Source organism: Folsomia candida, unplaced genomic scaffold, assembly GCF_002217175.1.
Source record: "Folsomia candida strain VU population unplaced genomic scaffold, ASM221717v1 Fcan01_Sc034, whole genome shotgun sequence".
NCBI lineage: Eukaryota > Metazoa > Arthropoda > Collembola > Entomobryomorpha > Isotomidae > Folsomia > Folsomia candida.
The window spans coordinates 1,089,770-1,106,394 of record NW_019091226.1 but is presented as its reverse complement, the minus strand read 5'-3'; the positions used below and the strand labels follow the sequence as shown (position 1 = coordinate 1,106,394).

The following is a 16,625-nucleotide window of genomic DNA, read 5'->3' as shown; positions in this document are numbered from 1 at the left end:
GACGAGAGCAAATTTAATGTCTTTGGGTCTGATGGTAGGATTAGAGTATGGAGGAAGACAAATGAAGCCCTGAAAATGAAGAATTTAAACCCAACCGTAAAGCACGGGGGCGGCAGCGTCATGGTGTGGGGTTGTTTCAGCTCTGCAGGTCCGGGGAATATGGAGTTTGTTGAAACTACAATGAACCAGCATATTTACCAGGATATATTGAATGGGAATGTCAAAAGTTCGGCAGCAAAACTTGCCTTAGGACGACGATACATCTTCCAGCAAGATAACGATCCTAAGCATACTGCGAAATCGACGTGGGCGTTCTTCAAAAAAAACAAGATGACTGTATTGGATTGGCCCCCTCAGAGTCCTGATCTCAACCCAATTGAACACTTATGGGATCACATTGAAAGGGAGATCCGAAAGACGCCGATTCCCAACAAAACGGAACTCCAAAAGCGGATAATCGAGGCGTGGAATGCTACATCTCCGGAAGTCACTGGACATCTTGTAGACTCCATGAACAGACGATGCACTGCCGTGCTTGAAGCCAAAGGAGGCCCTACTAGATATTAAATGTCGAAATATTTGAAATTGATTTTTTTATTTTAAATAATAAATCAAAAACTGAAAAATCTACTCAATTTTGTCCAAGCGGTTTCATACATACGACGGAAATATGTAATTCTTGTTATTCATCTTAGTTTCAAATCTGTGATAAATGCAGAAATTTTAGAGGATTAAATGCTGCATAATGTGCAAAAAAAATTAATCGATTCGGCCACGCAGTTTCGGAGATTTCGAAGAAACAATCAGTTCATGCATCCAATCTATTCCTTTTTGTCCCGTAGTGTACCAGACAAAGTATATATATTCCGAATCCTCCCGCCGAGATCTTTCTAATGATACCCCATTTATGGGGTAATGTGAGGTTTGACCTATTTTACCTTAACGGTCCAAATCATAAAATTTCAGAAAATGGTCAAAACCGGTTGTAGGGAAAAAAATTAGGAAACTTTTGGTGAAAACCGTTTTCAAAAATATTGACCCGCCTTTAAGCTAAAAATCGAAGACGGAGCGAATTTTTCCAATTTTGGGCTCCTCCCACTCAGCGAGGGGCGGAGTAATTCCAAATTATTGGTGCCGTTGAACTCATAAAAATCAGCTCTATAAACGCTGAGAATCTTATAAAAATCAAATTTTTCTTTGTGTGAAGTGATTCCGGTTTTCATTATTGTTACTCTATCATGTACATACGCTCCGAAACAAATTTTTCGAATCATTATAAACTATTACAATAAATTATGCACCATGTAAAACTATTATTGCCACAATTGCCTGGGGTGCCAGTTAACCCAGGCTAACTCCCCTTAGGGCTCAGCGCAATGGGATTTCTTGTAGAGAACGGGAAATTCATATTTGGGAGAACCGCGTCGTTGTGAAAGTTATTAAAAAAATTTAATTACATCAGTAATATCTTTTCCTGCAACGCCACAAGATCAGCCCACTAGGTCCGTGCATGGCACAAGGATATTTACAGGAAACGTAAACACATCAATATTTTCCACAAATTCTGAGCTGGCTGACGGTGTAGATCGGTTCAGCCAATATCCCCTGGAACGTATGCGTACTGTAATGCGATCGACTGGTGGATGCCAAGACTCCAGGCTCGTGTCGCCTAATAAGATTCACATTTTGCAAAGTGAATAGTGTTTCTTAAACAGAATTTCATTGGCTTTTCAGTGATGTAATTGTTTTCAAAATTCAAATAACTACAGTGAGTTGTTCTCTACAGTGAGTTGTTCTCTACAGTGAGTTGTTCTTATAGCAGAACTTTAGTGGGTACTGAATAGGTATGTATTAGATTTATTATCGATAAGCTATATCTAAGCAAAAAATCAGCTTCTTTTCTAAATTGGACAATGCCCCCACAGAGATCTCACCTAAATGGGGCTTTTTAGAAAATAAAATATGTATAGTGATTTGAGACACTTAAAGGGATTTTGAGTGGAATACAATCTCTAATCTCCTTCCGGTTCATTCTACAATTAAAAACTACGAGCAACTCTGATTCCAATAAATTTCTGTGCTCTTACCAAAATACAATTTATTTATTTTTCTCAATCTTCACAACAATTTAGGCTATACTTTTAAATAAGTTGAGCTGAGTTCTTTGCCTTGTAGTAGTAATAAAGAAAATTTTTTTATGTCTTAAAGCTTAAAATATTTGTTTACTCCAACTTATTTGGCGGAGCCTCAAAGTCGCTTGATCCAACTTCGTGTTTGTGGATGAACTGATCTTGCAATTGTTTGGATTGTTTCATGAAAAAGTGCATGGCGACCTTATTGAATCCAGCCCAATCCACTTTTCCAGTTCCTGAAAAATTTGCAAGATTCGGAACTGTTTATTAAATACTGCCAATATTGAGCGACGTACCGATTTAATAATATTTTGAGCATTCACTCCAAATAATGTAGTACACTCTAAAAAATTGTACACAATTTACGAGTAAAACATAAACAACGTTGTATGTATATTAATTACACAACATTTGGCAAAATTTGCCAAATTGTTATTTCCATCACAATTTTAATCAATCTGGAGCGAATTTAGTACTATTATTTTAGAGTGTGTAATTGGCTATTACCCTAAATATAACGACTTCAATACGGTAATAACTTATTTACCGAATTTTACTACATTTATCACGACGTTGATAATACCTTTCCTCCAATAGAGTTGTGTCATCAATATAATAATTTTAGTGGAAAAGTTGGTCAAAAAATATTTTTAAGACGTGGCGTTATATCAGTTATTTTGGTAATAAATACTCAACCCCATATTATTTAGAGTGTACATAATCACCTGATCTTTCCGCATTAGAAATTTCTTGCTCCAATTCCGACGCATTAATTTCCCAGCCCGGCTGCATTTCCGTGATTAATTTTTTCCCCTCATCCGGAGCTATGCTGCCCCTCCGCTCCGTTCGGTTGAAGGCTTTCTCGATCACTATGTAGGAAGTACGTATATTTAAAAATAAATATCTCATAAAATAATTCTGCCTTGTCGGTTTCTCACCTTTATGCGATTCCGCACGAATTTTTTCTTCCTTAGTTTGTACAAAAATGTTGAATCAGAAACGGATTTATGAATATATAATTGTGAACGTACTCACCATTTTACTTTTTAAGTTTTGCTTGTAAACTAACGAAAATCGTTTCAAACTCTCTCCAACAAGGAGGATATCTTACTGAAGAGTCCAACTTTCTCGTCCCACATACATATTTATCCAGAGTGGTACATATTTACAAGGTTTTTTTTCGTGCGGAGCAAAACAGTAAAGGGTTTAAAATAGCTCGAGATCATAAGTCAAACTCTGTTTATTTAAAAAAAATAACAATATATATTCGGACAGAAAGACAGATATGCATTTTTGTGTAGAGATGGTATAAGAAGTTTCTTGTGCATGGGGGAAAGCACGTAATAATTTTGGCACAAGTTGCAACGCCATAATTGTGCTGGATATTATGCGGCAGGATGGATATTTATGTTTATGCACCCATCCATATTACGTCGCATTATTATTTACAACAAGAGCAAGGTTATGAAAAAATGTTTGACAAAGTTGACTTCCCCGTTGATGGAGAAACGAAGTGGTGATGGAGTGAGAAAAAGTGAGAATGAAATAATGTTCCCTTGTTATGGAGAGTATTTATACTCCATTTCCTACAGGGAAAGTATCGTATTGAAGCAAATGTTTAATTTGCACCTGTATGTAAACACATACACACATATACATAATTATTCAGGTATGTTGAGCCGAACTATTTCCCCCAGGGGTTGGTTCGGGTCCGAAAATCGTGTCAATCACGTGATTCGCGACACTCTTGACCTTTTCGTTCTTCGGGAAGATGAACGCTCCTCGCAAAATCTTGGCCAAGTCGAGCGACATGACGCCTTTGAGGATTGTGGAGACGCCGGTGTTAATTCGGTCAATTTTTGCATCGTCTACTGCTGGTTTTACCGATGTGGTCGTGGTGGTGGTTGTAACTGTGGTGCTGTTTTGTGGCGTGATTTCAATCGGGAGAGGGGACGAATCTACTGGGGGAATTTTGGTGGTTGAAACTGGGTCAGACTCATTTGGTGGAGAGGTTTCATCTGCAATATCTGTCAAACCGGAAGTTGGATTTGTGGACGATTCAATGTCAATTTGTTGGTTTGTCACATTTTGCAAAGAAGATGCTGATCCCATTGGGTCCGGCGTTATTGTTGCTGCCATCTAAAATTTTATTTATGTAAATTGTTTACTTGGATAAATTTACAATTATTAAGTAATAGATGGAAGTGGTCAACTGCTAAATTAATTTTTACACTCTTAGAAATCCAGTATTAAAATGATATCAAACGGTATTAATATATGACTCTATCAAAGTTGTATTGGTATGTAATACCGAGTGGTATTAAACATATCGACATTAAAGTTTTCCCGTGTCGGTATAGCAAATTTTTACGGACATGTATAATGTTATCTGTAATACCTAGCAGTAATAACTTTAATATCGATAAATCAATATCTGCCTGACTTTACCAGATTTCAAACAGTGTAACGATTATTTGTACTTGAGTAAGTGGGTCTAGGTATTTTTTGTCTGCTTACCGAGATGACCACAATTTGCAAAAAAACTGCCAGGCGTCCCGAAAATGGGTACATTTCGAACTAAATATTTACGAGAGCTTAAAAATATTTAAGAATATGCACGCAGTTGCAAATATTTCGCAATTCTGCTAAGCACTGACAGAAGCAAGTATTTGTTTAGTGTATAAGGAAATCTGCCACCTTTATTAATTTCTCATATGTATGCATGTATGCAAAACCAGTTAAATACACATTTGAATGAGTGGGTATTCCCGTTTCGCCAGGTAGAAAGAATCTCACACCTGCGGCGTTAAGGTGACGAAAACAGTATGACTAACGCTAAAACTGTAATAAATTAAGGTTGGCATGCAACTTCAGCGAATAAGTAAATAAGTACATATGTAGGATTGGCTTGTGAGTATAGAAAAGTTTTTTTCTTTTACTGTACTTATTTTTTATTCGGGGTACATTTATGCAAATTCTTATGTACATATATATACGTACATACCGAAGAAAAATAATTATGTAAGTGGGAACAATGCATAAAGTATGTGGTCGAATTTGTATAACGTGACGTGACCCACGTCATGTACATAAATACGTGTACGTATTTACTTAAAATGGGAAATGCATTTATGCAAATACTTGTTTATGTACCGATCTAATACTGATATACTAGTATGCGATACCGATGCATAAATAAATATGTAGATAAATAGGAATCATGCATAAAAGATGTGATCTACTTTTTACCACATGGCGTTACCCAGATCATACCTATTTAAAATGGGAAAAATGAGATGCTTTAAACTCATTATCGATTAAATCATCAAATGCCTTACGCACTGCTCTGTATGTAGAATGAAGTCTGTGAATGTTTCATGTTAAGGATTATAATAAAATTATTCGTACATCCTTACCTAGTCGTCCATCTAGGTAAAAATGGGCTGAGAATCCCGGTTCCTAAAACTTTCCATTCCGGAGATAAGCCAGGCGGGTATTAACTCGTTGCCAGAGATGCATAAGGTCACGCGTTCACCAGGCGTGCCACCCAGATTGCGTGGCACGGCTGATCAACGCGTGTTCCTATATTCACCACTTCATCCGACGACGGATTACAAATATTTTTCCAGATTTTCATACTCGAATGCATTAGATTTCGCCGAAAAATTCGCAGGAAAATTTCCGAAATATTCCTTCCATTGACAGCAAGATTTGAAGCGACCTTGGCGGTAACAGAATAAAATCAAATATTTACGAGATGAATTTGTACTCTTACATATGTACACTCTTAGAAATCCAGTATTAAAATAATACCAGGTGGTATTCATCTATTTTTCTACCGATGTGGTATTGAAAAGTAACACCGTAATGTATATAGATACTGATTACTTGGTATAAAAGTTCCCATATACCGCTCGGTATTAAAGTTTTACCATTTCAGTAGAAAAATTTTTCCGGTATAATTTTAATACCAAGCGGTATATGGGAACTTTTATACCAAGTAATCAGTATCTATATACAATCGTGACTATACCAGATTTCTAAGAGTGTAGACATGCACATATACACAACTTTTAAAGAAATAAAGACCTTCAAGAACACGAGTTTATGTAGATTCCAACTTCATCCACTTCACGCTGGTCATGCTGTGCAGACTTTTTAAACCTTGCATCAGTGAACATCATAGTTTTATACGTCTTAAAAGTAATACATAGATGTATTTGACTGATTGTTGTAAGCGATTATTACTGAGAATTATTTTGAACAAACCTGTCGCATTTTTAAAATCAGCCTTTATGACGCAGTCCATTCCACTTGGTATGAACATCTTGGACCTTGTACCTTAGGACTGAGGGGGGGGGGGGCGTGAGGTTAAACTTGCAGCATGGAATGTATGCATCTGGAATTATGTGTCCTGCAATTTTCAGGATTTTTAAACTCGAGTTATTTGGGTATCTATTTACGGAGAAAAAATGGTGGTGGACCGGTTCTAGCAAGGGAACCTCAACTACTGTCCCATCTCGATTTCCTTCGGAATAGCCTTAATCGACAGATAATTTAATGAAACTAAAACTTTGTCATAGAACATGCGGTGCAAAATCACGTTTTCGCGAAATATTTGGCGAGAGCTGCACCAAAACCTGCCATTTCCCAATGCTTTTAACATAGCCCCAGCCTTTTTCGAATGATGAAATGAACTTTATTGAATATTGAAAAATTATTTGTGTACCCGTCCACGTAATTTCAGCCCGATCACGAATATGCACTTTAGTGATGCAGACATTTGCAAATTTTTTTCAAATTGCGAAAATCAGAAAAATTTCGCAAATTTTAATTCTTCGTTGCTTTAAATTCAACAAAATTTTAGCTAATGCAAAATACAATTTTCTCATCGCTAAAAATTTGCAAAAATTTGCAAAAATTTTGCAAAAACTGAAGTTCTAAACTTTTCATGAAAATTACTTAAAGTAACCAATTCTAGTCTTCTTTACGTATTTTTCGAAATTATTTGCGATTTATTTTTGCAAAAAATTGCAATGTGTGGCGTGATTTTTTACTTGTTAAACAAATTAGGTTTTCCTTTATTCGTACATACATATGTATGTAATGATAATTTTTTAGTTTGCATAATGAAACGATAATGAAAAACTAAAAAATTGCGAATTTCAATTTTTGCAAATTTTTGCAACATGAAAATTGCATTTTACATTAGATAAAATTTTGTTGAATTTAAAGCAACGAAGAATTAAAATTTGCGAAATTTTTCTGATTTTCGCAATTTGAAAAAAATTTGCAAATGTCTGCATCACTAAAGTGCATATTCCTGATCGGGCTGAAATTACGTGGACGGGTACACAAATAATTTTTCAATATTCAATAAAGTTCATTTCATCATTCGAAAAAGGCTGGGGCTATGTTAAAAGCATTGGGAAATGGCAGGTTTTGGTGCAGCTCTCGCCAAATATTTCGCGAAAACGTGATTTTGCACCGCATGTTCTATGACAAAGTTTTAGTTTCATTAAATTATCTGTCGATTAAGGCTATTCCGAAGGAAATCGAGATGGGACAGTAGTTGAGGTTCCCTTGTAAGTATAAAAATTGTTTGTCCTAAAGTGGAACTGGGTATTTTTTATGTGTATATATGTCCTTTAATTTGGGAATATGATTGGTGAAAAGTTGAAAACCAAGTGAGGATTAATTTTAGCCTAGTTCTACATGTTTAGATCTGTAAGCTTCTGTATATATATGTAGGAAGGCAAATATCTAGGTGGCTTGCCTTTCGCCGTTTTAGGCCTTTTAAGATGACACTGGATATGTCGAGGACGACGAAATATAGCGGGTCTAAACTCAAGCTCATTACAGACACGGTGACGATTATCGGGTAGACGTCGAATAGGCGAAGTATGGAAGAAATAATGATCTCCTGTGCGGTGGAATCTGTATATTTCCGTTTAGAAGATGTATCTGCAAAGTGAATTGAATAATTAAAATTAGTGAAATACACTCAACAATTAATAACAACAGTTATATCGTTTGAAATCCGGTGGAAATCGTACTTTAATAATTGATCAAATTATTAGTAGAATTTTTAGCCCGAACCAGGGCTTATGTAATCGTCATGTCCGTCCGTGTGTCTTTCGATAACTCTCGAACGGGTTGACGGATTTGGACCAAATTTGGTACAAACATCTCAAACATGTATCTGGACAATGCAACGACCGAGTTCGAAGATGGGTTCGATCAGAGAAGTTTTGGACCGGTGGGGGTCATCCGAGTGGATGGGGTATTATGCACCAAAATTTCAAAATTGTCGTAGAAAGCTGAAATTTGGCATAGAGGTTGCTAATGGCCCCTAATGGAAGAATATGAAGTGATATTACTAAATTTTCATATTCCGGGACCCGTTAAGGTGACCCATACCGATTTTAATAACTTGTCGTAAAAAGCTGAAATTCGGAACGGTGATACTTAATGGCTTCTCATGAAATTATATGAAGTCAAAGATGAAGAAAAAGTAACCAGGGGTATAATAAGGGGTACCCATACCGATTTCTATGAGTTTATATATTCAGCTAAAATTCAGTGAAGAGTCGAAAAATAACTTAGAATTAATTAGGACCTGGTTCGGGCTAAGCAAAGCTATACTGATAGGTTTTAATAGATAAATACACTGATATGTATCATTTTATTATTCGTTAGAAGTATGAATTGCATGGTTTTAATTAGTTAACACATATGTAAATATGATCTATAGGTCAAGCTTTATGTATTTTGCGGGTGTTCCAAATTAATTAATTTGAAAAGATTCCCGTATTTTTATTTATTGATATGTTTATGATTTGTGAATTTGCAATGTATAGTATACTAATTTTAAATTAACATGTGCAGATTTTTCCTAAAGCTTCTCCAATTTGAGGATTAGGGAAAAATATGAATACGTATTCGTTATAAAATTTAACACTTTACAACATTTTCTTTACCTCATTTTGAATTTGTAAAATTTGTAAGATTTTATGCTAATAATTTTACAAGTATAGTCCTCCAAATAAAAACGCATTAATTAGGAAATCTCCTCACCAAAGGTATCACAATGCCCCCCAACTCCAAACCATGATACGTTCCTCCACTTTACGGAAACCATTCCATCCGGAAGCCCCCCCAACGCCATGTTTCGTGATCATAACGTGCATCACGAATCCATAAAAGTTAAACAGTCCAGAAAGCAGAGCGATTACAATGCTTGTCAAATCGTCGAGTGGGTGACCAAATTTGCATAAAAGTTTCGCAATAAAATAAATCACTGCCGCCATATAGCTCGTGTCGATTGTGACGAAGCTGTAAACGTGCCAGAGGAGGACGCCTCTGTCTTTTTTCCAAGTCGTGTGCGTGAAACCTTGCGAATTCATGTCCCACTGGACGGGACATTTCGAGTACAATTGAAAAATATCGGGTTTCTCGGTGAAAGCGGAAATCACGTGGTTAACAGACATTGTATTTAAGATGTTGTTTGAATAAAGACTATTTCGGGTTGTACTACTTGCGTATTTTGTGAGAAATGAAGGTTTGGTGACATTTGCTAATTGGCAAGGTTAGACTAAAAGGTCGGACTGTAAATTGGGAATTTAATTTAGTAAATATTGTATTTTTTGAGGTGCCAGGCTGACGTAAGAACGCACCGTGACCTAATTAGTGTTTCGAGAGATGGAATATTTAGTTGTCGGATCAAGGACCAGACCATTTGGAAATTAAGTTGTCAAGTTAATTTTAAGAGACTGCGACTTCACAACTAATTAAATATGTATGACATGGTGTTGCGTCTTGCTTAAATTTGCATCCGATTTTTTTATCAGACAATTCTGCCATAAAATTAATATGAGGTATAATAAAAAGTCAAGTAGAATTTTTAACTGCGAAAATACATAAGCCCACAAGCATATGTAAATACATAGCTTTCATCAGCATAAAACATTTATGGATAGAATTATTGGAAATTTTGAATTCCGACCAGACCAAATCTTTTCCCATAACAATGGAAATATTTTAGTATGCAAAACTGGAACATTATGCATCTCTACGGATACATAGACATGTCCAATGTGTATGCAATATACCTATGTATATATCTACGTTAGCATAATCAGACGTTTTATCACACATCCATGTTCAGTACATATATTATTCAACTATTTAAATATGCTTAACTTACATATTAACCTGCCTCACTGCATAATACAATTGTCTCTTATCATACAATCTGTTGATGTCCAATTCAGATAACTTCCTTCTTTATAAAGCAACCCATTAGTTGACCCTGGTCAGTTCGTATAAACATATCCCACACAATCCTTCTCCAAAGTTTTTCCACAATTTGTCCAGACATGCATTTCACCACCACGTTTTCGAAGTTTTCACTCCTCGTCGTATTCGCACTTCATTTAACGTCGGGCCAGCTTCTAACAGTAGAATACTCCAGCGTCACCCTTCCCTTTCCAGAATCCTCAGTCCGCACCTTTTACTCCACAGGCGACAAAATCTACCTGCTTGGCGGCGATTTCGAAATGTCTTCGGGAATTTGGTCGTTTTCAATTTCCTCGGATACAGTCGAATACGTGACCGCCATGCCGGGTCGAGGATCCCGAGGTACCGTCCAGTCCGATACGGCGGGAAATATTTATTACCTCGGGGGTGGTAATATCGGCACTTCTAACCAAGTTTATAAATTCGACCCAACCACAAATGAGTGCACACTTGTAGCCACATTGCCATTGGATGTGCAAGACTGTGTCGCCATAAAGTACAACGAGACCTCCGACACGGTCCACATTTTCGGCGGGGATGGCCAATTCATCGACATCCTGACCTTTGACCTACTCCAATTTAACACAACGTCACAAGTGGACGTCCTACCTGTTATTGTTAACCAGGGGACAGGGGTTCGAGTGGGGAATAAGGCGTACATCTTTTCAGAGGGACAGGTCGAAAATACGGCCGTGTTGGAGTTGGACCTCGACATTTTAAGGATGATGGCCGTCGGGCCGGCCAACCTGCCGAGCATCACGTTGTTCCCATCGTCCGTGTATGATGGCAGGTATTAAAGATTTGTTGATCCGATCAGGATGATATCCAATCCGCCGGATCGGATCGGATTTTTTTTATCCGACCATTTAATATGACGTGGATCCGATCTGGGAATCGGATTTGATCAGTTGCAGAATTTAGTCGGTTGGATACGTTTTCTAATCCATCCGAACCGAATCCGAATATTTCGGGTGATAAAAATATGCATCCGAACTGAGTCCAAATTTTTTAGTTGAAAAATATTCAAACCGAGCCGAATAATTCGGATTCTGATAGGTACATACCCATCAGAACCGAAATTCGGCTAACCGACTCATATCTGGCCGACTTCATGGTATAGTAACTCTCCGGATAATCTGGTCTGATCGGATCTTTAATTTCAAACACTGTTTGCATTTTGCAGGCATGTTTACCTTATCGGGGGATATGCTCCCTCAAATATGACGACCCCGATCGATGGACTAATTCAATTTGATCCGGTCTCCTTTAATAATGAGTTCATCCCTGTGGCCAACTTTCCCGTGGAGGGGGCAAGTTACTTCCGGGTTTCGCCGGCGACCGTGTATGTTCCGGATTTGAACAGGATTTATTTTTTTGGAGGATCATCGTTCAACTATACGACGGACGAGTTTAAAATTCATGACGAGATTTTCTACATTGACCTCGACCCACTTACTCCAACTTCCAGAAGTACGGACGACTTTGGTTGTGAGGGACGGATGGATGGTACGCATGCTTAAAATTAGCCATAATTACCTAGTTATAAATATTGGCATAGTATGTATAATACCATGCGGTAGCAACTTTAATACCGAGAAATAAATATCTGCAGGATTATAAATACCAGACTTCTAGAAGTGTATTTACCAAAGAATGGACGTACATAATTATGCATGTTAAGACAGATTGTTGTTTTTTACAGGATTATACCCCCATCCGACCAATTGTGGAATGTATGTTGCATGCCGAAATCATGAACAGATTGTGTTTAACTGTGAGCCAGATCGACAATTTGATCCGATTACGAAAACCTGCAAGTTCGGAACTCCATGTGTTTAATAATATGACACCATCAATTGAATTAGGCATGTTAGAAGAACATCTATTTAACCTTATTGATTGCATTTCTGCTTTGTAATCAAGTAAGTGTATTCATTCACTTATGACATTGTCAGAAATAAATTAAGGTGTTAATTTCACTCTTTCTAATTACTTGTACATACGTATATCTTGTCTGGAATCAATTAGTTGTAATCATTTTCCTGGTACGGCAAGGTTCTCCCGTATTGCATTATATTTTGCACTTTGCGTCAACAATGCGTTCATATTGCAATTATATAAACACATATGGACAAGTGGTTCGCTTATCAATTAATTGAATATGTGCATATCATTCAAGACCATTTATGTATGTATGTAAATATGTATGTATGTACATACGTATGTATTAGGAAATACGTGCGTGACTTGACACGCTAAATCCTAGACAAGGATGTTCCCTTGGCGAATTATTTTTTTTAGATACGCTTTAGTCGATAAGGTAAACTATTTATCAGCTGTCGAAAAAATAACCAAATAATTAACAATTTTTTTAAACGATTGTACATTAATATATGTATGTATGTATGTATGTATATACATACAGTACATATTTATGTAATGTATTTGAATACTACATAAACGTGCCGTTACGATTTATATATTGTATGCATATGTACGTATGTATGTAGATGTATGTAGGTAGATATGTACATATGCTTATAAATTACTATGTACCCTTCTACTGTAAACGACGCACTTCAATTTTGTCCCGACTATTACAAGTATACATATGTACATACATCACAGTTTATGTTTGTAAAGACGTACGTATGTACATATATCACGCATGAATTGGGTAAATTTTTACGTATGTACATACATACATATCAATAAGCAAGCTACTTTCGCGTCTTATGTACATATGTATGTATGTAAATCTCTACGTTGTCTCGTCAAGATACATACATACATAAACTTGCAAAATGGCAGAAATCAAGTCACTCAATATTTATGTAAATACGAAGAAGCTGAACCCATGCAACTAACTGTGATGCATTGACTACTAGGGGTACCTGCATAAAGAATGTGATTGCATTAACTTTGGTTTTGTTCAAGCTATTCTATGATTACTATGTCATCTAATTGATCAGGAGGAACATTTGCTAAATACGTTGTTGGGGTAAAAATTTACCACATTTCTAATGTACTGTCTTTCCTTAATTATTGCAAAACTTGCCATACAATTAAATGCAGCATCATCAAGATCATTTTACGTGGTACATATGTATTTATCCAGATTGAGTCGACCGAGCACGTAGCGTGGTCCAAATAAAATCCATGAATGAAGTCGGATATAAATAAATCCTTTCTTCCACTGCTGAGAAAGTTCGATGGCTGCAAATTTGCTGCATCCGCTGGAAATGAAGAAGTCACATTTATCAATCAAACCTGTTGACAAAATTTTCCGTAAATTTTGCAAATTTTGCAAGATATTGACTCCTCGAGGAAAGAAATTCTTGTTAATTATGTGCACATGCCTGGTTATAAAAGGAGTGCAAAGTTTCATTCATACTTATTCACAAGTTTTTTTCATATCTTCTCCAATTTTAGCCTCGTCTTTTTCACATTTCCCAAAAAATGTGGTCCGATTTTGTGACAAGCGTGTTCCACGTCTTTCTTCGCCTCGGTCTCCATGAACTCGAACCGACCCCACAGTTAGGGTAATAACTTTCAGAAATTTTAGTAAAATGGAAATTTATAAAATTCTATTTTTTTACCAGACAATATTTCTCCAGCGAAGAGGGTTACATTCACCACCATCCACCCGGATTGGACAGGAAGTTACCGTTTAGCGATCAATATAAATATACTGAATATGATGATTATTATTCCCAGTTAGAAAAAAAAATAATAATTTGAAAATTTTCATAAAATCTAATTAATTTTCAAACTAATTTTGTGCGTAATAATTTTTGAAGTCTCGGGGCGACCCCTGTTCGTCAAGGTTCGACTGGACTTCCGCTCGACGCCCTGATCCCGTTTTGCTCTGAAAATGGTGACGCAACGCTGGCCAAGGCGGATGACGCGGTTGCCCCCGTCACCCTGACGAAGGGCGACCCCTTCATCTTCGGCAATACGACGTACTCATCCCTCTTCATTAATACGAATGGAGGCATCTCTTTTGAGGAAGGTATGTAAGTATTTGCATATGAAGAAAATTGTTGTTTTGTGGAAAATTAATCCCAATTAAATTTCTTGTTTTAACTTTTTTTTGTCTAAAATGCAACTCGTATTTAGAAGTTAATTTAGCTCATGCCATCATTGAACATTATTTTCGTTTCATTTACGGAATAAGTTTTCAGATTTTTATTAAACTTCAAAATTCAAATTTGACACTTATCATCAAATTTCAGTTAATTCTGATTTTTATCCAACTTCAAAATTCAAATTTGACACATTTTTAATCAATTCCATAGATTATTCTGATTTTCATCCAATTTCAAAATTTAAGTTGGACACTCTCCCAATTACAATAATTGTACACAAATTCCATTCCGTTAAACTTGCCAATTCTGCTACCTCTAATTTTCCATTTCACATTTATTGCCACAGGAGTCAGTCAATTTATCCCGAATTGTCACCAATCCCCAGTCCCCATTGTTACGCCTTTTTGGGCCGATGCAAACACGCAAAACGGTGGGAATATCACGTACCGCCAATCCATCGATTCCGCCACCCTCGCAAAAGTTGACGCCATCCTGCAAAAAGGATTTCCCGGTCAGAAGACGGGACTCAAGTGGGCCTTCGTCATGACCATGTTTGACTTGCCGTTCGTCTACGCAAAACCACAGACCGATTCTTGTCCAGGGCTGGCATTGCGGAACACGTTCCAAACCGTGTTGGCCAGGGGGACCACGGAATCGTATATTATTTTCCTTTATAACAAGATACAGTGGACTGCAGGACCAACTTACACGTACGGCGATGGAGGAGATGCCTGCACAGGTGAGAAAATAATAAAATTTTGAACATTTCAAAATTTGAAAAAATCAAAGAGAAAATTTAAAATTTAGTGATTTGCAAAAATACGTCGTTACTAACTTTAACAAAAAAACGATGAAAAGCCGTTTTAATATCTCCAAGATAGTGACAAGAGATCCCAAGTTTTAATATTTTCGAAAAAATTTCACATTTATGAGCTCTCACATAAGTAGAAAAATAATCGTTTAAGAATTACAATTTGAAGTTCAGCGATTTAAAAAATACTGAATCTTATTTGAACAATTTACAAATCGAGTGAAAACCTACATTAAGTACAGGCAAAGACAAGCAAGTTTTTGTACATACATATTTCCTAAAAATTCAAAATTTGCGAGTTTAAGATTTGTATCAAAAAATGTAGATTAAAAAATTCTAAACATTTCATAGAATTTTAGTTAATTAACCTGCTCCCCCTTAATTTTCAGGAACTGGCGGGAAACATCCCCCCGTGGCAGGATTTGACGCCGCCGATGGCAAAACGCGCTTCCAACTACCCACCTCTTGCTCCCATGACGCTATTAACATCGCCTCCACGACGAACATTAACCTTCCTGGCGCCTGGGTTTTCCGCGTCACTTCCGGTCCAATTACACCTTGTGACATCCAATGTCTTCGCAACGGCGACTACCTGGCTGACCCCTACGACTGCACCTCGTACTACCAGTGCTCTAATGGGACCCCGATTAAACGCGTCTGCCCCTTTTATAGGGAACCCGAACGGCTCGTTTTTGACCCATTCAAGCAAGTTTGCGTCTGGAAAGACAAATACGCTTGCGAACCTATCTGCATTAAAAATTGAAATACAATTCCGCTCTATGAAAATCTTGTTCAGTTAAATAATTTACAGATTTGGCAACTAAATTCTTGAAGATTTGAATAAACAAAAAATTCAATTCGGAAATCTTGATTTACATATCTATGTATTTAGGTGCAAGCAGACTTGATTAATTATGATTATACACATCCATACCAATTTTAAATATTTAAGTAGGTACTTATTCATATGTATATGTGTACATGCGTAATTTTTTAAGCTTTCTAATTATTCCCGAGGAAAGAGTTTGTATGAAAAAAATTAGTTACACCAAAGTTTGCACAAGCATATTTACATACATAGATAGATACAATTAAAAACAAGTAGTGCTATCACAATATTTATTTAACTTCCACCTGACACATCAGATTTGTACCCGGAAATTTACACACGGTAATTTACTCATCAAACGTTTACACATCAGAGTTAGGTCAGATCAACGTGTTTGTCAGAAACTGGTCTGATTTTGGTTTTCAAAAATATCCGATCCGACCCATCCGTTTTTGGATAATAAAATA

At 36.7% G+C, this 16,625-nt stretch overlaps 3 protein-coding genes across 3 annotated transcripts; 2 read left to right on the top strand and 1 right to left on the bottom strand.

Annotated features, from left to right (window-relative positions):
• Nucleotides 1-2,068: 2,068 nt before the first annotated feature.
• LOC110860787 lies at nt 2,069-4,807 on the bottom strand. The gene is made up of 5 exons (XM_022109896.2): nt 4,650-4,807; nt 3,168-4,271; nt 3,071-3,101; nt 2,858-3,001; nt 2,069-2,368 (listed from the first exon to the last, which is right to left on the bottom strand). The coding sequence occupies exons 2-5, from the start codon at nt 3,168-3,170 to the stop codon at nt 2,223-2,225; spliced, it is 324 nt and encodes a 107-aa protein (XP_021965588.1). The 5' UTR covers nt 3,171-4,271; nt 4,650-4,807; the 3' UTR covers nt 2,069-2,222.
• Nucleotides 4,808-10,451: 5,644 nt separating this feature from the next.
• On the top strand, nt 10,452-12,434 carry LOC110860803. Its single transcript, XM_022109914.2, has 3 exons — nt 10,452-11,220; nt 11,614-11,936; nt 12,133-12,434. The coding sequence occupies exons 1-3, from the start codon at nt 10,511-10,513 to the stop codon at nt 12,267-12,269; spliced, it is 1,170 nt and encodes a 389-aa protein (XP_021965606.1). The 5' UTR covers nt 10,452-10,510; the 3' UTR covers nt 12,270-12,434.
• Nucleotides 12,435-13,797: 1,363 nt separating this feature from the next.
• Nucleotides 13,798-16,200, top strand: LOC110860794 (sushi, nidogen and EGF-like domain-containing protein 1). The gene is made up of 5 exons (XM_022109905.2): nt 13,798-13,972; nt 14,033-14,146; nt 14,231-14,442; nt 14,865-15,257; nt 15,719-16,200. The coding sequence occupies exons 1-5, from the start codon at nt 13,890-13,892 to the stop codon at nt 16,090-16,092; spliced, it is 1,176 nt and encodes a 391-aa protein (XP_021965597.1). The 5' UTR covers nt 13,798-13,889; the 3' UTR covers nt 16,093-16,200.
• Nucleotides 16,201-16,625: the final 425 nt, after the last annotated feature.